Below are 25,496 nucleotides of genomic sequence, written 5' to 3' on the forward strand. Positions count from 1 at the left end.
TGGCATTACAGATTTAAAACAATAATTTCTTAGTCTTAACCAGCACTAATCTTAAACTATTTATCGTTGGAAAGCTCTTAGACTTAGGTTTTCATATTTCATCACCATTTTGCAAAAATAATGATATAGTATAAGTAATTTTCTAAAATGCACCGGCCAACAGGTGGGCCCAAGGTGTTTTCACATATATAAGATCCTATTAACCCAAAATAATCTTAAACTATATATTGTTTAAAAAAAATCCAAGAATGTAGTTTTCAAATTTTAAGGCCATTTGATGATAGAAATTTAGTATTGACAGTCATTTAGTTAAGTTTTCACTTATTATTATATATTCATATTTCTAATATTTTATTATAAACCTGTAATAATCTTGACCACCTATATATCATTGGAAAGCTGTAAGAATGTAGTTTTCACATTTCAAAACCTTTTTTTTTAGTAATGATGCAGTGACAGTAATTAATTAAATTGTGATTTGGGAGTAGGCTATGCAGCAAACCAACGACACCTTGTGGCCTTTGTTGGTAAAACCACCAAAAGTGTGACCTCATTGTTTGGGATTTTAACTTGAAATTTGAATAAGACCTTGTTGAGACTTATGGCTCTTTATTAGCATTTTGGGAGTAAAACATTTAGTAAAACTTTATTGCATTCTTTTTTTTTTTAAGTAAACAAACTTTTTTTATTTAATATTCACAACTTCAAACACTACAGTGAAAAATGTTAAAAGTGTCTTCTTTTAAAACAAGGCCAAGATTTTGCTTCTAAACCAAAAAATGACTGCGTTAACCCCCACACCCCCATTTAACTTTGTGTTCAACTGAATAACCAAAGTAATATACTTATGGGGACAAAGGTGAATAAATTATGAGATTATTATTTTAAGGAGAACTTTTCCTTAAAATCCCAGCTGGCCTCTGCTCTTACTCATAAAATAACAAAACCTTTGATTTAGCAAAACCAACACTACTAGTAACAAAATAATCTTTATTGTGTATAAAGTCATATAAAATGTTATAACTTCAGTAAAATATGACAAAGAACAAGAAAAATGTACAACAACGACAAACATCAAAAATAAATACATGTATATTCAAGTAACGTGTCCGTGAACAAGGCATTTTGTTACCTTGTTCTAATGATCTCTTGAGTAGCTAAGCGTCTGATCTCATTGAAATCAAACTGAATATATTTCCTCCAGTATCTGCGGTCTCGGCCGTATATTTGTGCCGGGTAACATGGACTTCCTGGAAGGAGAGACATAACACACTGCTGAATTTCTCTCAGATAAACATGATGATAACATTGTGAAGAGAAATTTAAAAACACGCACCGATGCCGTGAAATATTCTGGCCACGGCTCGACCGGAGAACTTCTCATCACTGCGGCTGGCCAGGAATCCTCGGATATCAGCACAGATCTGAGCCTCCCAGTCTCTCATCTAAACACAACAAACATCAGATTACATTCATACACATCAAGTAGTGGACTAAAGGAAGTTGTCGTCGAATGTTAAGCTACCGTCTCAGGCGACATTTGAACAGAAATTGAATCTCTTCTGTTAAAATGCTCAAACCCTAATCCAGGGGTGTCATACATACGGCCCACAGATGTGTCCAATTCGGCCTGCATGATGATTTATACAGCATTATTAAATATAGATAAGGCGGTACGTGCCAGTCGTGACTGGTGAGGTGTCTAGACCAGGGGTGCCCAAACTTTTTCCTACCAAGGGCCAAAAACCAACCTGACTGAGGGCCGTGAGCCAAAATTAAATGTTGCTGTGTTATATTAAAATGAAATTCTCCTCATTTTCTAATATTTAAAAAATAAATAAGGAAACATTACTCTGTTTAAGGTAACTGTTGTAAAAAAAAAAATTTTGCAATCATTTTTAAATTAATCGACCTTTCCATTATTAGCCTATAGTACTTGAGTTTGTTGGGTTTAATTGCATAGTAATGCATGCTAAACACCTTCAAGTATGCATGTACATAAAAAAAAATGTATGCACTTTAATTCCTTGCAATTAATTAATCAGGGTTCCTACTGGTTTCTTCAAGTTAAATTCAAGTCTTTTTAAGACCTTTTTAAGACCATTTATATAAAAAATTAATACCCATTTCACGTCCCTACCAGCAAAGAAAAACTAAAATACTTAAACTTGTGTTCATTTATTTTTCCAAAATGTGAAATGGGTAAAAAGATTATAAGCCAAGCAAGTGTGAAAAAAAATTTTCAGTAGGCCACAAGAAAGTTTGCCAAACAATGTTAAGTTGTTAAGGAATTTCTGAGATTTTCTTTGATTTTTCCCACTTCTCCTTTGCCTGTTGCTGTGTTGTGTTGCAGTCTATGATTGTGGTGATCTTCATTTACTGAAGGTATCACGTGTTCGCAGTATTTTGTACTGTGACCCGGGACTGTGTTGCGTTCTCAATTATTGGATCCGCCACTCTTTATTTATACTACTTTATTAAACAAACAGAGATGCAAACACATGTATGTTCAAAAAAGAGAAAGGTAATCTAAGCCCTCACACCCAGGCAAATATCCAGATACTTAGGCTACATTGCCACAGACCCCTGCCATCCAGGGGCGTGTCTAGAGGGGGGGCATGGGGTGGCACCGCCCCCCCTTGGAATATGATTGGCCCCCCCCTGGTGCCCCCCCTCCAATCTCATTGGGCCAGCTAGATTTACTGTCAAGCTGAAAATGCCCACCGCACCATTGGACCAGAGAGCTGTCAATCACTGTTTGATTTGAGACTCGCGCGAAGACGAAGCGAGCACAGTAGTTGCGCGTTTTTAAAACAGGAGGAAAGAGACACCATGACACTCACCACACCATTGGACCAGAGAGCTGTCAATCACTGTTTGATTTGAGACTCGCGCGAACGCAAAGACGAAGCGAGCACAGTAGTTGGGCGTTTTTAAAACAAGAGGAAAGAGACACCATGACACCCACCACACCATTGGACCAGTTGTCAGACACCCACCACACCATTGGACCAGTTGTCAATCACTGTTTGATTTGAGACTCGCGCGAACCCGAAGACGAAGCGAGCACAGTAGTGGCGCGTTTTTAAAACACGAGGAAAGAGACACCATCCACCACACAATTGGACCAGTTATCAATCACTGTTTGATTTGAGACTCGTGCAAACGAGAAGGAGGGCGCCCAGCCACAGACTCAACACTGGCACAAATCAAATAGATTTTCCATGATTACCATTTACATTTTATTTTACTATTTAAAACGGCTTCATGTGCTTTTGCAAGCGCTCAGCAGAGCCTCTCTCTCTCTCTCGCGTGCACGCTTTCTCACTGCTGCGTGCGGAACCTCAACAGTGCCTCTCTGACACCGAGTGAAGGAGTTAAAAGTTGGCAGTGTTTTCCACCTTGGTTCCTCCTGTTACGTCCCAGGACATATATTTCTCAATTGGTATTGATTTATTTTCTCCTGAACCTTTTTAATATACTTTATTTATGAAAGTGTGGGCATGGTTGTGCCCTGTGTTTTTGTTTGCTTCTGTCTCTCTCTCTCTCTCTCTCTCTCTCTCTCTCTCTCTCTCTCTCGACTCCCTCTCAGGCCTAATCATCAGCACCTGTGACTCGTTTGTGAGTGTACCTGAGACGGAGAGCATAAAAGTGCAGTCCAGTGTTTGCAGGGTGTGACACACTTCTCCCCTGCTCCAGACTGAATGCTGTATTGATGTGTTGACATTCAAAGACACTAGTTGTGAGTTAGCAGTGGCTAACTGAGTTAAGTAGTGCGTGTAGTGATTTGACTACAACTAAAATTAAGCAGAAGGTATTTTCTTTTGTTAACCTGTTTCATAGTTTCATGTAAGGGAAGCTGTAGGGGGTGAGTGCCTATTTTCTTTAATACTGTTTTACCCCTGTTTTTGTATAGCCAGGGAGTTGAGGGAAGTCTTTGTTGTTTATTTCTTTTTATTTAACCTCTCCTAGGTTAGTTAGGACTCCTCCCAAAAATAGTTAGTGCTTTGTTTTGTTTGTTATTTTGGGCCTTGCTCTCCCCTGAGCCATTGCTCCCTAGAACTTTGTTCTGTCCTACTACCCTGAATAAAACCTTTTTCATTTATAATATCAACTGTTGTTGTCTTCACTCTGGGACAGAGGATTGAAGTGTGTTCTCACCATTTATTTTATCGTTACCTCCCCTCCTGACCCCTAGACTTAAGGGGAACGTAACAAGTGGGGGCTCGTCCCTTCGTTTAAATTAATTTAGTAATCGACTCATCTACTTTGAGGTAAGTCTCCTTTTACTTTAAATGCTGTTTAGCAGTTTTTTGTGGTGGGTGAGGAAACTGTGGTAGATGGAGTTTGATTTGATTGCATTTACGCTCCAGCCTACCACAGAAGTCTTTGAACGTTGTAGAAAAGTCGATTTATTGTTGATAGCTGACTTTTTTAATATTAGTGTCCCTAAGGAAGCAGCGAAGAAGACTATTAAACAAGAGTTGCGTGATAGTCTTGTGAAAGCTGGCATTTTACCAGAATACACTGCTATGGAGGAAGTTTCGCCTGATGTAGAGGTGGGAGCTATGTTAGACGAGGCCTCCCCTGCGGTAGCTTCTTTTGATTCAGCGGTGGCACTTAGAATGAAGGAGCTAGATCTCCGTATCAAGCAAGAAGAGCGTGAAGCGTTACTTCTTAAGCTGCGCGTCATAGAAGCAGAGACTGATCGCGATTTAAGACTTCGCCAGTTTGAACAAAAGTATCCGGAACTGGGAAAGCGACCTGTTCCTTTGCCTCGATCACGATCTTCTTCCGGTAGCTCATCATCTGCTGCCCCTCAAGGTTTGCATGAAGCTGGCGCTGATGCGAACTTTGATGTCAGCAGGTATCTCAAACTTGTTCCACCGTTTCGAGAGAGTGAAGCCGACGCATATTTTGTCACGTTTGAACGTATAGCCACAAAATTGAACTGGCCAAAAGATATTTGGGCCTTGTTTTTGCAGTGCACTCTCACTGGGAAAGCCCAGGAAGTCTCCTCTGCTTTGCCACTTGAACAGTCTCTTGATTATGACACTGTCAAAGCCACTGTTTTAAGAGCTTACGAGTTAGTGCCAGAGGCGTATAGGCAGAAATTCCGATCCCATGCTAAAACTGCTAAACAGACATATGTCGAGTTTGCCAGAGAAAAACGCACACTCTTTGAAAAGTGGTGTTTTTCTAGTCGAATCGCTACTCTTGAAAATCTTCAGGAGTTAATCTTACTTGAAGAGTTCAAGAATTGTGTACCCGAAAGTGTGGAGGTGCATTTAAATGATCAAAAAGTGACATCTCTTATTGATGCGGCCGTGTTAGCTGACGAATTTGCGCTAACTCATAGAACTGTGTTCACTACTGCGAGGCGTAGTGTATTGCCTTCACCTGATGAGAGTTTAGCTCGAGAGAAGAGCCGTGTCTTTTCTCGTGCTAAAACCGAGACCCCATCTAATTCGCTTCGTAAGAAAGGTAGTGATAAACGAGTCTGTTTTTTTTGTCTGGACCCAAATCACCTAATATCCGATTGTAAGGCCTGGAAACAAAAAGTTGCTGCGTCCCGTCCAAAAAGTGCAGCTTTGGTGCACACGTTAGGTGACTGCAACAATTCCACTACTGTTACTTGTGGGTATCAGCCATTTCTACTGGATGGCACAGTGTCTCATGCAGCTGATTCTAAAGGAAAGTCAGTGAAGATTCTAAGAGACACTGGATCAGTCCAGTCACTTATTCGAGAAGAATTGTTACCTTCGCTATCCAATTATGCGGGTGCCGACGTTTTAGTACGAGGAATCGGTATGCAATGTCTCAGCCTCCCCCTACATCACCTGTACTTAAAGTCAGATTTGGTTACAGGTCCTGTAAGACTTGGGGTTTGTTCATATTTACCTGTCGACGGAGTAGATGTCATCTTGGGAAACGATCTTGCTGGTGGAGATGTGTTCCCGCGGCCTGTAGTAATTAGTGACCCAAACCCAATTGATTGTTCAAGAGTAATACATAATGTCTTCCCTGCGTGTGCAGTGACACGTGCTCAGGCACGAAAATTCGCAGATGTACTCGATCTTTCTGAAACCTTTCTGGCGCGTTCTAATGATCGTGACGTAAAGTCAGAGAAGGTAGATGTAACTGAAAACCTTAATGTTAAGACTGTGTCAGAACTGAATCCTGTCTTAGGCGTAGGCAGAGATCAGTTAATATCTGCCCAAAAAACCGATCCCTCACTAACCAGATGCATTGAGTCTATCCGGAGTCTTAAAAGAAAAACTAATGATAAGGTAGTGTATTTCTGGGACAAGCAAGTTTTAATGAGGCGGTGGAGGCCAAGATCGCATACTGCCCTTAACGAGGTTTTTCAGATTGTTCTGCCCCAACCCTATAGAGAACATGTTTTAAAAATTGCCCATGAACATCCGCTCTCTGGCCATTTGGGTGTCACCAAGACATTTCGTCGTGTCTCTCGCTACTTTTACTGGCCTGGGTTAAAATCCACTGTGTCTAACTTCTGCCGCTCATGTACTGCCTGCCAGTTAGCTGGTAAGCCGAACCAGAAGCCTCCCATTGCTCCTTTACGCCCCATACCTGTGATGCAAGAACCATTCGAACGTTTGTTGCTTGACTGTGTAGGTCCGTTACCCAAGTCAAAGTCTGGACACGAGTATATCTTGACCATTATGTGTACAGCCACACGCTTTCCAGAAGCGATCCCCCTACGCTCTATCAAGGCTCCTGTAATTATCCGGGAACTGATCAAGTTCTGTACCACCTTCGGGTTGCCCAGAGTCTTGCAAACTGATCAGGGCTCAAATTTTACATCAAGACTGTTCACTCAGACATTATCCCAACTTGGAATTAAGCATGTACTCTCAAGTGCATATCACCCACAATCACAAGGTGCTGTAGAGAGATTTCATCAGACACTCAAAACTATGTTGCGTACCTACTGTCTCTCTAGTGGGAAAGACTGGGCTGAAGCTTTGCCATTTTTAATGTTTGCCATTAGGGAAGCCGAGCAGGAGTCACTTGGTTTTAGTCCGGCAGATCTTGTATTCGGACATTCTGTGCGTGGGCCTCTTAAAGTGCTAAGTGAACAATTACTAGCAAAGGACGCTGTGCCGGTAACAATCCTTGAGTATGTTAGTTCATTTAGGGAGCGGTTGCACCAGGCACGTAAACTTGCTCTGGAACATTTGATGGTAGCCCAGTCGAAGATGAAGAAACACTATGATAAGAGAAGTGTCTCTCGTAGTTTCCAGCCAAATGAGGAAGTCCTTGTACTTCTGCCTGAACCTGGTTCAGCTTTACAAGCCAAATTTACAGGCCCCTATCAGGTGAAAGAGAAACTCGGCGATACAGACTATGTGATCAGTACTCCTGACAGGAGACGGAAGACTAGAGTGTGTCACGTTAATATGTTGAAGAGATTTGTGTGTGACTCAAAAGCTGACTCTCCACCTAAACCTTTAACTGCTCAACCTGTGACATTGGTAGTTGGTATGTCAGATGTAGAAGAGACCAGGCAAACTAATGTGCCAGTTGGTGGAAGACTGCCAAACTCTGCTGTGTGGGCAGATTTGCCTTCTTTTCTTGCCCATTTAGACCCTGGGCAGAGCAAGCAGATTATTAAGTTGATGCATCATTACCCATCCCTGTTTTCTGATGTCCCAGGCAGAACCTCGGTTCTAGAACATGACATTGATGTTGGGCAAACTAAACCCATTAAACAACATCCTTACCGAGTTAATCCGACCAAGCGTAACATAATGAAAACTGAAGTTAAATATATGCTACGGCATGGCTTGGCACAACATAGTCAAAGTCCTTGGAGTTCTCCCTGTTTACTGGTCCCAAAGGCAGATGGCACTTTCCGTTTCTGCACAGACTTCCGCAAAGTCAATGCAGTGACCAAACCAGACTCCTTTCCACTCCCCCGTATGGAGGATTGCGTAGATAGAGTAGGGTCAGCTACATTTGTTACCAAGCTGGACCTGCTGAAAGGCTACTGGCAAGTCCCCCTGACCGCCCGTGCCTCAGAAATCTCTGCTTTTGCCACAACAGACTACTTCCTACAGTATTCCGTCCTCGCCTTTGGGATGAGAAACGCCCCAGCCACATTTCAGAGGTTGATGCAAATTGTGCTTGGAGATGTTCCTAACTGTGATGCATATATTGATGACATCGTGGTCTATAATAAGACCTGGGAAGACCACATTAAAACGTTGGAGATGGTCTTTGACAGACTAGCCCGTGCCTCACTCACCTTGAACCTGGCAAAGTGTGAGGTAGGAAAAGCCACGGTGACCTACCTGGGGAAAAAAGTGGGCCATGGTTACATAAAGCCAGTAGAAGCTAAGGTAGAAGCCATTCTAAACTTTTCTAAGCCCTGTAACAAGCGTGAGCTTCGTCGGTTCCTGGGGATGTCAGGATATTACCGGGGTTTCTGCAAGAACTTTTCATCAGTAGTTGCACCACTCACAGACTTGCTAAGTACATCACGAGTTTTTAAATGGAGTTGTGAATGTGAACAAGCTTTTGAGGCCGCAAAAGATCTCCTATGTAATGCTCCTGTACTGGCTGCACCTAACTTTGAACTACCTTTTAAGCTGCAGGTGGATGCCAGTGCTTCTGGTGCTGGAGCGGTCCTGATCCAGGAGGATACTCATGGAATTGAACACCCTGTATCCTACTTCTCCAGAAAGTTCTTAAAACACCAAAAGTCCTATAGCACCATTGAAAAGGAAGCCTTGGCCTTATTGTGGGCCTTGCAGCATTTCGAAGTGTATCTTGGGAGTAGTCCAGTTCCAATAACAGTTTATACAGACCATAACCCTTTGACCTTTCTCTCTAACATGTCCTCTTCTAACCAGCGTCTGTTACGTTGGGCCCTCAAATTGCAGGACTACAATATCCAGATTCAGCACATCAAGGGCACAGATAACGTGGTGGCTGATGCCCTTTCCAGAACTGGGGATATGGAGATTTAGAGTGTGTGAATACTTAAATTTAAGATTTTTTTTATTTTTTTTGAAAGCGTACGTAAGTAGATACTACTTGCATTTCTGGTCTGTATTCTTAATGGTGGGGGTGTTACGTCCCAGGACATATATTTCTCAATTGGTATTGATTTATTTTCTCCTGAACCTTTTTAATATACTTTATTTATGAAAGTGTGGGCATGGTTGTGCCCTGTGTTTTTGTTTGCTTCTGTCTCTCTCTCTCTCTCTCTCTCTCTCTCTCTCTCTCTCTCTCTCTCTCTCTCTCTCTCGACTCCCTCTCAGGCCTAATCATCAGCACCTGTGACTCGTTTGTGAGTGTACCTGAGACGGAGAGCATAAAAGTGCAGTCCAGTGTTTGCAGGGTGTGACACACTTCTCCCCTGCTCCAGACTGAATGCTGTATTGATGTGTTGACATTCAAAGACACTAGTTGTGAGTTAGCAGTGGCTAACTGAGTTAAGTAGTGCGTGTAGTGATTTGACTACAACTAAAATTAAGCAGAAGGTATTTTCTTTTGTTAACCTGTTTCATAGTTTCATGTAAGGGAAGCTGTAGGGGGTGAGTGCCTATTTTCTTTAATACTGTTTTACCCCTGTTTTTGTATAGCCAGGGAGTTGAGGGAAGTCTTTGTTGTTTATTTCTTTTTATTTAACCTCTCCTAGGTTAGTTAGGACTCCTCCCAAAAATAGTTAGTGCTTTGTTTTGTTTGTTATTTTGGGCCTTGCTCTCCCCTGAGCCATTGCTCCCTAGAACTTTGTTCTGTCCTACTACCCTGAATAAAACCTTTTTCATTTATAATATCAACTGTTGTTGTCTTCACTCTGGGACAGAGGATTGAAGTGTGTTCTCACCATTTATTTTATCGTTACCTCCCCTCCTGACCCCTAGACTTAAGGGGAACGTAACACTCAGTTCTCTTTTCACGTAAAAGTTAACAGTCAACAGATGTTACTGACAGAGAAGACGGTTGATCGAGTATTTTGACTTAACGAAAGGTTAGTGTTTTCCTACACACACACCAGTTCTCTGTGCACGAGCTCTCTCTCTCCCTCCCTATGGTGCGGTATGCGCGCGCACGCTTAACAGTATTTTCTGATATTTTTGAATTTGCGCTGAATTGTCTGCGCAATACGCCATCTACAATACAACTATCACTCGCATTTAAAATTAAAAGCGCTCATAAACACAATCAGATGAGAAGAGCAACCTTGCACGAGACACACATGTAATCCGAAATCACCTCGTATCAGCTCTTCAATGTAAATTGTATCAGACAATGTCGCAGTCGATTTTAGCAGTACAAAGTAACAGCTGGTTGGATTAAACACGAGGTGTTATTGGGTCGTGTTTAGTCACTAGCTTAAACTCTTTCTTGTTGTCTGACAACAGAAAAGATAATATGTAAAAAATAGCATTCAGTTGTGTTAAAATACAATATAGGCTAATAAACAATGAAAGTCAGATCAGACAGAGTAGAAAAACAAATTTTTAAGTAGGCTAATATTTTCCCAAAATCCTGATATGTCAGAATGTTAACTAATACCAGCTACACGCAATGTAGAAAGCCAACTTAAAGGAACAGTTCACTTAATTTAAATGGTCATATACCTTAACTTGTTTCAAACCTGTATGAGTTTCTTTCTTCTGCTGAACACAAAAAAGAAAAGAGTTAAGAATGTCGGTAACCAAAATCAGTTGATGGATCCCATTGACTTCATATGTAGGAGCAAAATAACATGCAGTCAATGGGGTTCATCAACTTTCTGGCTACTAAGATTCTTCAAAATATTTTATTTTGTGTTCAGCCGAAGAAAAACTAATACAGGTTTGAAATAACTATAGGATGAGTAAATTATGACAATTTATTTAAAGTGAACTATTTTGGAACAGAACTGTTGTTTAATCCATGCAAAATACAAAAAATTAATACCATCTATATTAGAACATGTGGCATTGCACAAGATTTTGGGAACCATGCTTAATATTTTCTAAACCAGTATTTATTTTCATTTGAATTTTTTGATTGGCCCCCCCCCTGACTGGTTCTTGGTCCCCCCTGTGTCCCCCCATTTATAAAATCCTGGAATCGCCCCTGCTGCCATCCCTACCAACCTAGGTATATAGAGAAAAATGAAATTCGAAAATCAAAAGACGCCGATATTAATTTGGAATATTCAATTTCATTTTTTATGTTAAACCAAAACTCTTATTGAACTATCTAGCACTTCTTCTTGCTTTACTCCTTCTTCCTCTTCTTCCTGGCCACCTCCTGCAACGTATCCAGGGCCTTCCATCTGGCTGCATTCATTTATATTAATTTCACATTATATTTCATAAATCCAACCATAAATGAACAAAGCTGACAATGTTTGTCAAAGCATCACAAAACACTTTACTGTTTTTGCACTGACATATGAAGCAATACTTGTGTAGATGACCCCTTTTATCAAACTCTTTTGAATACAATAATATGTATAGTATATTAATGATAGAAAGTGCAGGTCTAGAGATTATAAATGTAATCGGTGTGTTATGGTTTATGTAGTTTTCTTTCCTTTTTTAGATAGAGCAGAAGCAGTAAAAGTGCCTCTTTTAATTCCTCTCTTGCAGATTAAAAGAGCTTAATCCACTTATTATTTTAGATTCAAAAGTCTACTTGCTGTCCCAGTGACTGGTGACTTTATATTAGAGCTTTGCGTTTTTTATATCTAGAGTCAGCTTGAGCTTTGCTCGTGCAATGGGCTTAATTAACATTCACATTGCTTTTTTGCTACCATCTTTGTGATCTTTGAGCAAATTTTTTAGATATAAAAAGATGGTTCATTAATAAGAATATTATTAAACAAAGGGACGGAGAAAGAAAGTGCAGCGCGTGGTCGTGACTTTCAAACCAAGCCAGTTGTTATCGCAATAGAAACGGAGGCACGCAGCTTGAAACTGCACGTGAACATTAGCGCTGACTGACTCTGATCACGGCCGTTTTCCTATCGACTCGGGTTTTACACATAATGTTAATCGGACCCGGTCCTCCGTGAAAACCTCTATGAATACAACTCTGCTCAAGTTCAGAAACATGTGACGCTGAACTCGCTTCATGTCGCACCCAATTCATCGAGAAACAGAGAGCATGTGAACGTACAGCAGACTCATCGGGAGAGACACGATGTGCTCGCAACCAAAATGCCATTAATAATAAAAAGGCGCAGGCGCTGAAAAGCGATGTGTTTGCATCCCTGATTTAATCAAAATGTGGTTGACAAAGAAACTTTTAAGGAAAAATACAATATGGAGAAGTTACATACAGCACAATTTTTAAGACCCAGACATCAAAATTTAAGACTTTTTTAAGTCTTTTTAAGGTATTATTTCCAAATTCATAAATTCAATGCTTTTAAGGCTTTTTAAGACCCCGCGGGAACCCTGATTATTTACATTTTTGTAATGCACAAATAAAACAAAAATGTTACATTTTAGAAAATGTTTAATTAGACATATGAAAAATGACGTTTATCCTTTTTCCTTATCTCACGTGTCATGCGGGTCAACTTTGTGGGCACCCTAGTTTGGACACCTCTGGTCTAGACCATTGGGTTTTCACAGATGTAAATTAGTGTGTATATTTTTTATTGTACAGTATGAGTTTGTTAAGGTTTCTGCGAATTTATGAAACTCACAAAGCCGTGTTTTTTGTAGTTTTCTTGCTAATTAATTTGTAGTTTTAGTTATTATTAACAAAATTATCAGCACACTAAAAATTATACAGCCCTTACATGGTGACGTTATTTACCATCCGGCCATCAACCTAAAATGAGTGACACCCCTGCCCTAACCATTTAGCATTAACATTTGATTGAAATAAAATTGTAATTTTTCTCACTTCATCCACCATCTTGGATGAATTTGTTCACTGCAGTGCATTCTGGGAATGCCTTAACCATAATGAACACATGCAATGTTGGATTAGATTCTGTCCGATGTATGTTTTCTAAGAAGCCCGAATACATTTTTTTGTCTACCATTTAAAGAGGACATTTCACAAGACTTTAAGATGTTAAATAAATCTTTGGTGTCCCCGGAATACATATGTGAAGTTCTAGTTTAAAATATCATAAAGATAATTTATTGTAGCATATTAAAATTAACAATTTACAGGTGTAAGCAAAAATGTGCCGTTTTTGTGTGTGTCATTTTAAATTTTTCTGACATCACAAGGGGAGCCAAATTTCAATGAGCTATTTTTTCACATGCTTGTAGAAAATGGTTTACCAAAACTAAATTACTGGGTTGATCTTTAACACATTTTCAAGGTTGATAGAAGCACTGGGGACCCAATTATAGCACTTAAACATGGAAAAAGTCAGATTTTCATGATATATCCCCTTTAACTCCTTCCCTGCCATCTCGTGAACTAAGCATAAATTGCATAAAAAACGTTTTTCTGAATATTTTAATTTTATGTTAATCTGCAATACCACAAATATCTACTGGTACGCTTACAAAATTTATGAAAAAAAAAAAATGAAGCCAAAATGTTATTTACTAATTTTAAACTCTGTGTATGTTTTTATAATCTTTCAGTATCTGATCTCTAACTAAATTCCTTCACAAAAATGCAATTATTTCAACTTTTTGCTAAAAATATATATTAAAGAAAAATAGCCATATTTAAGAGTTAATAAGCGGAGAAAAAAATATATAGATAGAATATAGTATGTTTGTTTGTTTGATAGCAGAGGATCTGTTATTTCATTTGATATATTTGTACGTTTATATATTTTTTGAAGAAAATTTTCCTGGAAAGCATTTTTTGAAACTTTTGTGAAAAAAATGACTGGTGGGGAATGAGTTAAAATAGCCGTCAAAAGCTCACATAGGATGCAGTGAAATGCACAACACACCTTGCATTTATTGAGAGACTCTTCCTCATCCTCCTCTTCATCCTGACAGTCTTTGCTCAGGTCCAGATTTCTCCTCTTATCGAAATAATCTCGCAGCAGCTGCTTTAGATCATCACTTCTGCTCTCATCCAGATCATCCATACACTCACTGCAGTTACGATACGCAACACTGCACACAAATACATGTTTATTAAATCTTGTTATTCATAAAACAAGATGTGCATATTGACAGAAAAACAAGTATAAATATGTAAATTATGTGCGTGTCTGTCTGACCTGCGGAAGGCTTTAAAACAAGTTTTGAGCTGATACAGCTGCGTCCTCTCTTGGGCCATCACTCGTCCATGCAGGAAAGCACAAACCGCGTCCAGTTCATCTGCTGTCAGATCTCCATAAGAACGCAAGTAGAAAGACAGACCGGAGAACTCCACATGGATACCGCTACGCCCTGTGCCTCCATATGAACCTGAGGGAACCACATATCACTGCTTTAAAATAAAGTATAATAAGGTATATGCATTGAACCTAAAACCTCTTCTGACCTTAATCATATAATAATAGTGCTTATTATAATAATCATATCAAAGATTCAATATCAAAGCAAATCACCTGAACCCCACTGCAGTGATCTCATGCCTCTCTTGACCAGAGGAAGCTGCCAGCCCATCGTGTCCGCCAGCTCCACCGCATCAAACTCCAGAGAGTCACATGACTCCACACGCTCACCGGCTAAACGCATCCTCGCCAGCATCACGGCGACCGGCGGACACCTGATAAAACACGCACATGACTGTAAAACGCTATAAAAAAAAAACATGCACATGATGCTCTTAACAATTGAAGCCCGAGTTACAGTTTAGTGATTTTGCGGAGTTGTTGCGGACCGCCGTAGCACTGCAGCTTGCAGACGGAGAGAGTCGGATGAAGAAGCTCCACCCACTGCTGAGGATGAAGCTCCAGGTAACACAACAGAGTTTCCACACCTAAAAAAACACACAAATAACAACCATTAGTCAGATAATGTTGAATGTATTTGATAGAAAGATCCACTGAAGTTTTCTCACTTTCTTCAGTGATGTCCAGCGTCTCCACTGTCTCCTGCATAGGAATGGCTCTCTCATGCGTATGACACACTCTCTGAACACACACGTCACTCTCGTTTGGCTCCTCCCCCTCTTTCTGTGATGTAATGGACTCTCTCATCTCTCCATCTGCTGTCATTGGTTGGTTCTGCGTCTCTTGTGTTTGTTCGTCTGTTAGAGTTGGCGTCTCCGTCTCACAGACCTCCATCTCCAGCAGTTCACTGTCAGACACTTCTGCGACCTAAAGGAGGTGACATTAATGGTTCAATTCAGTAGTTTCTAAACTTATTCAAACATTCACATCAACCGCCGAATGCAAAGCTTGACATTTTGTGACCAATATAATTTAGTTGTTTGTGTTTACCGGACAGGTGTTTTAATCCAATTGGCAAAATAATAGCTTTTTGTGAACCAGTTATATTTATTGTTTAAGCATTACTCTACCTGAGAGTAAAATTGTATTTTGCTAAAATGATTTTCTGTAATAAATCAACACCAACAAAAAACCCACTGGGATTTGCACTTTTACAAAGTTCACAATCTTTGGCCTGAGCACTGAAACATTTATATTTCTCCATGTGTGAAATAAAATGTTTAAATACAGGGTTCCCACACCTTAGTTAACTTCAAATTCAACGACCTTCCAGGTGCAATACCCTCAAATTCAAGGACTAAATGTGGGGACACATTTCAAGTGAGAGCAAGGTTACATTGTGTTACCTTTTAAGATACATTGTTACAGTTCCCTTTCGAGGGAACTCCCGCTGCGTTACTGCGGTGACACTTTGGGGACGCCTCCAGGGGTAAGTGCGTCTGAATGTGTATATCAAATTCAACCAATGGTGAGGCTTAATGACAAAGACAGGGTGACGCGGGAGTCAGGAAGTATATCGCTATCTGAAATATTGCCAAAGACGGCGTTACAGGGACGCAGGAAGTATGGCAAAGGAGACACAGCGTCTCGTTCCCTTTTCAGGGAACAACAGTTACATACGTAACCCGAGACGTTTTTCATGTGTCAAACACAACTATGCAAAAAAGCATTTTGGTATGAATCAACATTCGCATACGGAAGATATAAACATTTAAAGCAAACAGTTAAGCACGTGTGCTTAAAAAGTCTTGCATTTTTATGATATCCTACACTACACAGGGAATAATATGGATTTTTTTCCAGAAAACTTTCAATGACCTGTATCTATGTGTGTATATTTTCAAAAACTTCCCAGGGCCTTGAATTTTTCCCCCCAGATTAACAAACTTTCAAAGGATTTCAAAGACCCGTGGGAACCCTGTTGTTGTCCTTCGAGTGCAAATCACAGCAGTGCAAATTTTTCATATAATTAAAAAAAATATGATTTTTATGCACCAAAATTGAATAATATATATAAGATGAACAAGTGCAGTGTAAAAAACTTCCTGAAAAGAAGTCTGTATATTCCCTAAAAACGTGTAAAAGTGATGACATCATCCAGTAATTAAGTCCTCACCTGTGTCAGATTTTGATGTTTCTGATGAATCTGTCTGCATTTGCATGGTGGGAAGACCTTCTGAACCAGTTTCTTTACAGTATAATAATCCACTGTGTCTGCATAGATGTGTCTGCGCAGCTCGTGCAGATCTGCACCCTGAGTAAAAACACAGACAAAACACATCACAGTTAGTGCTTAAGAAAATTTACCAAGAAAGCATAATTTTATTAAAGCATACGGCGCCATCTTCTGACAGGATGCGGAAGCTATTGAGGGTGTGAACGGTTGTACACTTGTTAGTGTAGTGCATCATGGGATTGATGGTTTCGGAAACAACTACAAATGGCTTCCCAAAATAGTGCACTACATATTAATACATTTTATTACAACCTCCTCATTATTATGGAAACTATAAAATTGCAGAGAATGCACTCATAAATAGCAATTTCTAGCCAGTCAAATATTTGTTATATATTTTGTTATATATATGTAAACATTTTATTACATAAACAACATAATGGAAACCATGGTTAATATAAACTAAGCAATACTGTAAGATAAATTCATAATTTATATAAGCACAGACCTCTGGATCCAGAAACAGATGACAGTGCGCCGGGTGCCCGTCACGCCCCGCACGCCCGATCTCCTGCACGTAGCTTTCAAAGCTCTTAGGCATGTTGTAGTGGATGATGCCCCGCACGTCGGATTTGTCCAGACCCATTCCAAAAGCCACGGTGGCCACCACCACACGCAGCTCACCGCACATGAAGTTATTCTGTACCCGCCGTCTCTCCGACGCAGACATACCGGCGTGGTACGCCTCAGCAATCCACTTCAGCGGTTTACGGATCTTCTTCCTGGCTGTGTTGCCACAAAAGCAGAAAATAAACACTCAACATGTCGCCTCTCAAATGTGATTATCATACCAGAGATGCTCTCACCCAAAGCTTTCTTCTTCTTCCCCACAGGGTTATCGTCATCCTCAGGTGCGGGTTTGGAGGACTCTTTCAGCATCACACCCTGCAGACAGGTGCGCAGTAGCGCGGCGATGCGAGACGTCTCCTCTCGTCTGGTGCAGTACACGATAACCGACTCTAAGGCACCAAACCGTTCACCCTTCAGCAAAGATACCAGCGCCTGCACAACAATTTTAAGTTGTAGAAACGTTTCTAATATATCTCCTAAATATCAGGAAAAACATAAGCTGTGATTGACACAAACAACCTAAACAAACCTGATCTCGGTCTCTCTCCGTGGACACAGACAGCTGAAGGTTGTTTGGGACGGCAGCAGAGCGGACAGCGATGCCGTCCTGATCACTGATGTCCAGGTGACGGGCGATGTCCAGCGCTGTCGACAGAGTGGCCGTGGCGGTGAGACCCAGCAGACAACGCACGCCCAAACGATCCCGAAGTACCTACAAACCAACAAGATATACATCAACACCCTAAACAAATGCATGAGCACATTCTAAAGGATAAACATAATGTACTTTTGAAATGCAAATTGCAATAAATAAATGCATGCGTTTTATATCACCTTGCACAGTCTCAGGTAGCAGGGCCTGAAGTTGTGCGACCATTCAGACACACAATGAGCCTCATCGATACAAGCGAAGGCCACCGGGGGAAGCTGATCTGCCGGAGGAAGACAACCTGACCCGGAGTGACCGCCACCAACCAGAGCTTCAGGAGATAACAGCAGGACGTGAACCTGACCCGCCTTCACCTATACAAACAGATATATCAGACGGACATTTACTCAAATTCAAGATTCAAAAAATGTTTATAACATTGCTTTGTTATTTTAAAACAGATTCACAAATCTGTGAATTAGGCAAGAAAGACATCAATCATCTATCAAGTCTAGTAGTTTACCTTTTCTATGGCTGTCTCTCTCTGTTTCTTAGACATGTTGGAGTGAATGCAGGCGGCTTTTAACTTGGGCGGGAGTCCAGAGAGCTTCACATACATTAAACATTATTCATTATCATCATCATCATCTATAGTCACCAAATAAACAAAGCATATTGCGAAGCAGACGTACCTGATCATCCATCAGAGACACCAGAGGAGACACGACCAGCGTGATGCAATTTGACCTCTGAGCGTACAGATATGCAGGAAGCTGATAACACAAAGACTTCCCCATACCAGTGGACAACACCACCAGCGTGGACAGACCTGAGTGAAAGCATAGCTGAACAGATCAATAAACTTTCCTTCACACATCTTTTTAGGCTTATCTGATTTCACTCCATATTTTATAGTCTAAACAGCAAAAAAAAAGAAATGTCATACACAAAGCATGAGTATGCACAAACTTGTGCATGAGATGTGCGAACAAATTTTTTCACAAACAAATCATGATTCAACAAAAACATTCGTATCAAATTTATTTTAAATGCACAAAAACAACAAGAACAACAAATACCACACGAATGCAATATTAAAATACTAGGCTATAATTATAATGTAGATATATAAAATGTACATTATTATTTTTTATATATTATTAAATACATTATCTATATTATTATTATTATATACAATATATTATACATTATTATAGCCTACTTATTTTGTCTACACATATAAAGAAGATGTGTATGTGAGTAATGACAAATCTTCACGCTTCCTCACTTTTTAAATCTCTATTTGAAAGCGTCTGCTTTAAGTAGGGGCCCGGTGAAAATCTGATATACACATTCATAGAAGTGTCGGGATGTGAAAATAATATTAAATAAATAAATTGTTAAAGCAGTTTAAATTTATTTTAATAAATAAATAATAATATAATAACATATTAATTTTATAAATAAAATTATAAAAATGTAAATATTTTACAAAAGTAACAATGCAAACATGAAACCATGAGTCTCAAGTAGTTCTGATCCAAATTTTAAGTTAAAACCACAAAAAATGAGGTTTGTGTCACACTTTTAGTGGTTTTACCAACAACGGTCACCAGGTGTTATTGGTTTGCTGCATACTCTTGTCACAAATTACTAAATTACTGTCACTGCATTATTATTACTGCAAAAAGGTTTTGAAATATGAAAACTACATTCTTAGAGCTTTCAAACAATATATAGTTCGTTACGATTGGAAAAGAATTTACATGCAAAACACTGAAGTAAACGTAGGCGTCCCGCTGGTGGGAAAGTGACATTTCGCAGGATTTAAATGTTTTGAGGCACACTCTCTTTATAAATGAATCAATTACTCTCCCTACATAGTTTATTTTATAAAACACTATTCTAGAGGCTTAGAGCTTTCCAACGATATATATAGTTTGTTGTGAAAGACATAAAATTTACATGGAAAATATTGAAGTAAACTTTGGTGTCCCGCTCACGGGACAGCGCCACTTTATGTAAATGTTATGTAAATATAATAAGTCTAAATTTCAGTTTTATTTTAGATACAGATGCACGTCTCTGTCATATTAATTAATGTCTGTTATTGCTTCCAATACTTTAATGTTACTCCGGTGGACACAGAAAACAGCGACAGCTAAATCTCCCAAATCAAAAATGCAAAGCAAAACAGAACATTACCGAGTAATGATCGTATATTTCTATACCAGCTTTTTTGCTTCGGTGACAAATGGCTTAAAAATGTTCTGCGCACGCAGCGGAAAGCCCTTATATGGAGCTGGTTTTGGGGCATTTTTTTATGCAAATTGCCAACCTTGTGCATGCAGCCGCGTAGAAAACGTTAAATTCACTAACATAAGAACAAGTATAAGAACAAATTCACATGGGTATGCATGTGTTGTGAATTAGGAGGAAAGTGTGCGTATAAATATGAAAAACATACGCAGTTATTAGTGAGTGATACCCATTGTCATGGCTTTTCTTCTGCATACGGTATGTGTTATGTATCTAATAAGGAGATCTCTAATGCTCTGTCTGCACCTTTCAAATCGATAGCTTGCTATTTTCAATAACTAAAAGTTACCTGGTATAATATTTTAATCTATAAAGAAACAAAGAAAAGCAGATGCATCAATCACAGACGTACAAATATGTGCAGACACTTCATCCCACCTGATAGGATTCTCATTATGGCCATCTCCTGACCAGGCCTGAAAGATTTGTATCCAAAGTCCCGCAGAGCTTCATAAACATCTGGAGGCACATCTGCGAAAAAAGACTAGATGATGACGATGATGTCCATACAGGTCTCGCTGTTATAAAATGATAATTTGTTAATGTGACGTACCCTGAACTTTCCCATCATCCTTCAGTGGGTAAAGAGGCTCCATGGGCGGCGGAGGGGCGGGACGCTCATAGTCGGGTCTGATGATGTTAAGCAGTTTCTCCGCCCCTTCCTCCTCCTTCTCCTTTGTGTCCAAGCCCACGCCGGGAGATGCCACTGTAGTGAGAAAATAAAATAAAAATCAGCTTTTTCAAACCACATAAATTTACACTACAGTAATGACAAACAGTGTAGCATATGCAAATAAGCCTCGTGATACATGTAATAAACCCACCAATAGGCTCTGAGCGCAGAGTTCCAGTTGCCCTGGCGACATCTTCAAGCGTGGGCAGGTCAAACTCCTCCTCTTCCTCCTCTGCTGGGGTTTCTTGTTGTTCTGCAGAACTCACGGCAGGAGCTGAGACACAGACAGAATATCATTAACATAATCACAAACACATTAGAGAAGAGTCACGTGACCGGCACAGCCTCTCACCTCTTCCTCGACAGTCTCGGGCCCAGTGTCCCGAACCACCACACTTGTAGCAGGTGTCACCTTGACGATTGAAGCCGCCGAAACGCCCTCTTCCTCTCCCGAACCCGCCACCAAACCTCTCGCCCTTCAGCTGGAACTTCTGCATGTACATCTGTCATAAAAAAAGCACAACACAAGAGCTGTCAGCATATGTATTAGCTAATTTAAGCCTCAAATAAGTACATCCTTCATCTCACCTGTTTCCTCAATGCAGCTCCTCTCAAAGCAAAACCTTTAACGTGTGACTTCTTCTTCAGATTGATCTTCACAAAGTTTCCATCTGCGTTTTTGGTCGATCTTGTTTAAGACGTAGAAGATAATTCAGTAAAATTCAACATGGCAAATTCAGCGTTCCCACTCTAAGCCAGATGTAAAATTCCATGACTTTCATTGACTTAATTTTCTGACCTATAATGAATGGAAAAACATCTTAAAATTTAGTTTTCCTTCATTAATAGGTACGGGTGACTGCATTAGACTCAAGTGATTGCCAGTTGACAAGCAAGAAAGAAATAAAATAAGTGCCGCAGGGATGATGTTTATTTATAGGCAAAACCTGGAAGCGAGTTAGCATATTACCACTTCTAGTTCAATCACCCCCAAGTCAGTTTTTTAATGGTGTTTTGGTTAAACTACTTGTGGTGGGTTTAGATTAATCTAGGACTAGCCCTTAGTTATATAAAGACATTAAGCAAACCTTTTAAGCACAAATATCCCTAATATACCATGATTTGGACAAAAAAATATAACATTTCCTGACTTTCAATGTCTGAATTAGATCTTTAAAAATTCCATGATATTCCAGAAATTCCATGACCCGTGGGAACACTGCAAATTATCGACTGAAATAGACAGCATTCCCAAGGGTCATGGAATTTCTGGAATATAAAAATTTTTAAAGGTCTTTTCCAGACATTGAAAGTCAGGGAATTTTATATTTTTTTGCCCAAATCATGGAATATCAGGGATTTCTTGTTTGTTGCTTTAAATTTTAGTTTTCATTTATCAAAAATGTAATCCGCTAGTTAACTTATGGAATACCATTTTCGGCTTCAAGCCTCAGACGACTACAATTTAAACAGTTGGCATGGTTTATTCATTTCACGCTTTCAAGATACATTTTCATAAACACACGATGTACAACAGGCTCACGGCATCCCAGACATAGGTCGGAAATTCTACTTTTTAGTCAGTGAAAGTCTGGGAATTTGACATTTGATTTGGAGTGGGAACACTGAATATAGAGTATGATTAAATCTTACAGATGAGGTAGGGCAGTCAAAAGATTAGTCACGATTAATTGCATACAAAATAAAAGTTTTGTTTTGCATAAATGTGTGTGTGTGTGTGCGCACTGTGTGTAATTATTTTGTATATATAAATACACACACATGCATGTATGTATTTAAGAAACATTTACATGTATATATATTTATTTGTTTAGATTTCAATATATTTCATATTATATATAATAATAATAAAAAAAATATATATATATACATAAATAAAAATTCTTAAAATTATACATTTATATATAATTACACACAACACACACAAACTTTTATTTTGTATGTTATTGATTGCGATTAATCTTTTGTTAGCCCTAAGATGAGGTCTTGTGTATGTCTGTTTAGGGCGCTCACCTGACACCGACTGTGTTCTTCATCCTGTAGGCCGCTCTCGTCTCTTCCTCATCCACCTCTCCCAGTAGATTTTCTTGAGGTATCACTTTTTTCTTTATTTTCTTTTCCACCACAGGATCCTCCGTCTCATCCTCAATAGCTTTTCCTTTCCTCCTCCCTCCTTTTTTAGGCAGATCCCCCTCAGCCACCTCTTCTTTTTTGGTTCTTCTTCTCTTTTTCACTCCTCCTTTCTTCTCCTCCTCAGAGTTATCTTCCTCATCCTCAGCTTCTCTTTGTCTTTTTTGACCTTTTTTCTTTTTTGCATTGTCAACCTGTGATCTTTCATCAAAATCTTGTCTTTTTCTGACCTTCTGTCTGTGTTTCTTAGTAACCGGGAGAGATTCGGCCTCTTCAGAGTTTGTGTCGGGGTCTCCCATAACCTCCCTGCTTTTGTAATTTACCCTTTCATCAGTCCCAAGTTCAGCATCCAAAGTCACATTGGCCTTCACTTGAGATTTCACAGGATCTATTTGTGATTCACCCCCTGAAGCTGCTTTACTTTCATCTGATGTGGTTACACTACTAAAACTACGTTGTAAAAGCTCCTGGTTTTCAGTCGGCTCCATATTCCCAACTACAGGCTTCTGAGGTTCCTCCACTTCATCAAAGACCTGGCAGCGTGCTAACCAACCACTGTCCACACAGGTAAGCCTTTTTGTCATCAACTGCTTCAGGAATTGGACCTTCTCCACGCTCTTGTGTGCAGTTCCTACAGCCGAAGGCCGGGATTTAGAGGGCGTGAACGAAGGAAAAGGATCCGATGGCTCTTCCTCAAATTCTGCACTGGCCGTCTGTACAGGAGCAGCATCGGGATCAGGACACGTGTTTGCTTGTTTTGGCGTGTAAGATTTAACATCTGGTGGTGGGGTGTTGACGTCTGCAGTGTTTTTTAATGTTTTGGAGGGAGTCTGACGAGGAGTTGCTGCTTTTTTTAAAGAAAATGGTCTTTCCTAGAATTAAACATACATACACATGTGTTATGCATGTGACAAAATAGAACACACATTTTAGGGAGACAACATACTTTAAAGGATTTCTGTGAATTGAAATGCACAAGCAGTAATACCCAACAAATGAAAAAGGGACTTCAAGGAACAAATAAATGAATATTTATTTTATTTTTTATTTTTATGTATGCATTTATAAGCAAGAAACTAGATGTGACGCTTCTGAAATCTGCACTTAGCTAACTATGGAAACTAATTTAAGTTTGAAAACTTAAACAGAGACCTTGCATTGGTATTTACGCCACCAAATATTGACAACTGATATATCAGTAGGGTTAAAAACGTATGTATTATTTTAAGTTTGTTATTCAGTTTGAGCGAATGTACCTTTGTTAAACCTCCAATATTGGTCTTGAGTTTCATGCCAAAATACTGAGCAGAGGCCTTCAGATTCTCTTTATCTTGTGATGTCAGTTTTGGTACAGCAGCCGGCAGATTTTTACGACTCAGATGAGATCCCCAACACCCAGAATCCTTTAAAGAGCAAGAAAACATTTTACATTACTACATCACATTACATATACATTAAAGTCTGAAGGATCTCCTCACAGATGATTGACTCTCTTGTGTTTTCATGTGGTCCTCCTGCGCTGTGCTGCTTCTTTCTTTTGCTTCTTTAAGACTTCTGTACTCTTTATAGAGCTCTGTAAACACAACAACATGCATTATTAATAAATAAGGACAATAAATAAAAGCCTGATATGAAGTTAAATAGTAAAACAACATAACAGACATACGTCTCGTCTCCTCTGGAGCTTTATCAATGTCATCCTTAAAAATAAAAGAGATTTTTGTACATTATTGAGATCAGTCAACCCCACAACATGAACACAAATGAATAACAAACAACTACAAGTCAAGAGAACACACAATAAAATTAAATGACAGTATATAAAAATAACACAATAATATATAAGTTGTAACAACGCAAACTACCACAATACAATACAACAACACAATATAATAAGATATTACACAATACAATACCTTATTTGGCTTTCTACTGTTTGTTTGAAAGAAACTTTGCTCCCATTTCTTCAGAATGATTTTTACTTCATTATATCGATCCATTACTGTTTATCCAGTACGTTACTACACAAAACACACACACGAGCCTGCTTTTATTTACAAAATAAATTCCTTCATAAACACCGCGACATGAACATTAGGGCCGCTACATAAAAGAATAAACGTCGCTTATGTTAGTTATTAAAATATAAATTAATGTTTATCTCAAATAAAAGAGAAATCCTATGAATTACTTCGACCTGAAAACTTTTCACTGTTTCACTCGCGCCAAACGTCAAATCGGCATTAAAACAATACGTCACTTCCGCTTATCGTCTGTCTCCGGGAATGTCACAATAAAAGTCCCCAGCACTCTAGATTGCACAGCTAGTGATTATGGTCGCTTTCGAAGCACTGCTTCATGGGGCTTCAAAACATTTATGAATCTTTTGTTTCGAGCGTGTTTTAAACTGGCAAAGTCATGTGATTTTAGCAAACGAGGCTTTATTACGTCGTAACTGTTTCGAAACGTTTTGAAAATACGATTATTCACCACTAGGGGGAGATGATCACAAATAAACCAGTGTCTAATATGGTTA

The 25,496-nt window shown here is 39.3% G+C and overlaps 1 protein-coding gene across 1 annotated transcript; it reads right to left on the reverse strand.

The window, feature by feature from the left end:
* Positions 1 to 999: 999 nt before the first annotated feature.
* On the reverse strand, positions 1,000 to 25,204 carry recql4 (RecQ helicase-like 4). Its single transcript, XM_065284601.2, has 24 exons — positions 24,877 to 25,204; positions 24,627 to 24,660; positions 24,439 to 24,533; positions 24,217 to 24,363; positions 22,844 to 23,832; positions 21,398 to 21,497; positions 21,162 to 21,312; positions 20,961 to 21,083; positions 20,690 to 20,842; positions 20,515 to 20,607; positions 18,510 to 18,646; positions 18,341 to 18,424; positions 18,003 to 18,191; positions 17,698 to 17,880; positions 17,405 to 17,600; positions 17,047 to 17,324; positions 16,479 to 16,616; positions 14,971 to 15,229; positions 14,760 to 14,889; positions 14,516 to 14,676; positions 14,183 to 14,372; positions 13,907 to 14,075; positions 1,337 to 1,445; positions 1,000 to 1,250 (listed from the first exon to the last, which is right to left on the reverse strand). Exons 1-24 carry the CDS (start codon positions 24,958 to 24,960, stop codon positions 1,129 to 1,131), a joined length of 4,314 nt encoding a protein of 1,437 aa, XP_065140673.1. The 5' UTR covers positions 24,961 to 25,204; the 3' UTR covers positions 1,000 to 1,128.
* Between the last annotated feature and the right edge of the window lie 292 nt (positions 25,205 to 25,496).

Source organism: Paramisgurnus dabryanus, chromosome 19 (assembly GCF_030506205.2).
Source record: "Paramisgurnus dabryanus chromosome 19, PD_genome_1.1, whole genome shotgun sequence".
Classification (NCBI taxonomy): Eukaryota; Metazoa; Chordata; class Actinopteri; order Cypriniformes; family Cobitidae; genus Paramisgurnus; species Paramisgurnus dabryanus.

What these genes read in the sequence shown, in the direction of transcription:
- recql4 (XM_065284601.2), bottom strand. Translation starts at nt 24,960, where the DNA reads ATGGATCGATATAATGAAGTAAAAATCATTCTGAAGAAATGGGAGCAA. An exon ending in ACAGTAGAAAGCCAAATAAG is followed by an intron (nt 24,661 to 24,876) that starts GTATTGTATTGT and finishes TTTATTTTTAAG; the next exon opens with GATGACATTGATAAAGCTCC. An exon ending in CTCCGCAAAATCACTAAACT is followed by an intron (nt 14,677 to 14,759) that starts GTAACTCGGGCT and finishes GTGTTTTATCAG; the next exon opens with GTGTCCGCCGGTCGCCGTGA.